This window comes from Antrostomus carolinensis, unplaced genomic scaffold (assembly GCF_000700745.2).
Source record: "Antrostomus carolinensis isolate BGI_N321 unplaced genomic scaffold, ASM70074v2 scaffold39875, whole genome shotgun sequence".
NCBI lineage: Eukaryota > Metazoa > Chordata > Aves > Caprimulgiformes > Caprimulgidae > Antrostomus > Antrostomus carolinensis.
In genome coordinates, this window is record NW_010315017.1 from 1 (window position 1) to 335 (window position 335).

General features: G+C 59.4%; 1 protein-coding gene across 1 annotated transcript in view; it reads left to right on the forward strand.

The window, feature by feature from the left end:
- Positions 1–5: 5 nt before the first annotated feature.
- RNF26 (ring finger protein 26) overlaps positions 6–335 on the forward strand; it is a gene marked incomplete at its 5' end in the record, with an annotated part of 837 nt that continues 507 nt past the window's right edge. Inside the window, 2 exon segments of the mRNA XM_029084919.1 lie at positions 6–171; positions 174–335. The exon segment at positions 174–335 is cut by the window's right edge and continues 91 nt beyond it. Of these exon segments, the coding sequence (XP_028940752.1) occupies positions 6–171; positions 174–335 (328 nt within the window).

Consider the following 335-nt stretch of genomic DNA (forward strand, 5'->3'; position numbering starts at 1 on the left):
TGTGGTCACCCTGCCAGCTGGCCTTTGAGCTCCTGGCCTCCCTCACCGAGCTCTTCATCAATGTCTTCTTCGTCAATATTTACGGCCTGGGCTTGCTCCTCCTCATTATTGTCATTGGCGTCTTTGTCTTCAACCCTGAGCTGCTGTGGACGCTGACGGGCTACGTGCTGGGCTAATGGCAGTCCTGACGCTGGGTATGGCCATGACCTCCCAAACCTGGCGCAGGTTGGTGGACTGGAGTCTGCAAGTGACCAACTGGAGCCGAGGAGGCAGAACAGTGAACCGGGGGAGCAACCAGCGAGGGGCAGCTGCGCCCATCCTGAGACCAGCGGCTG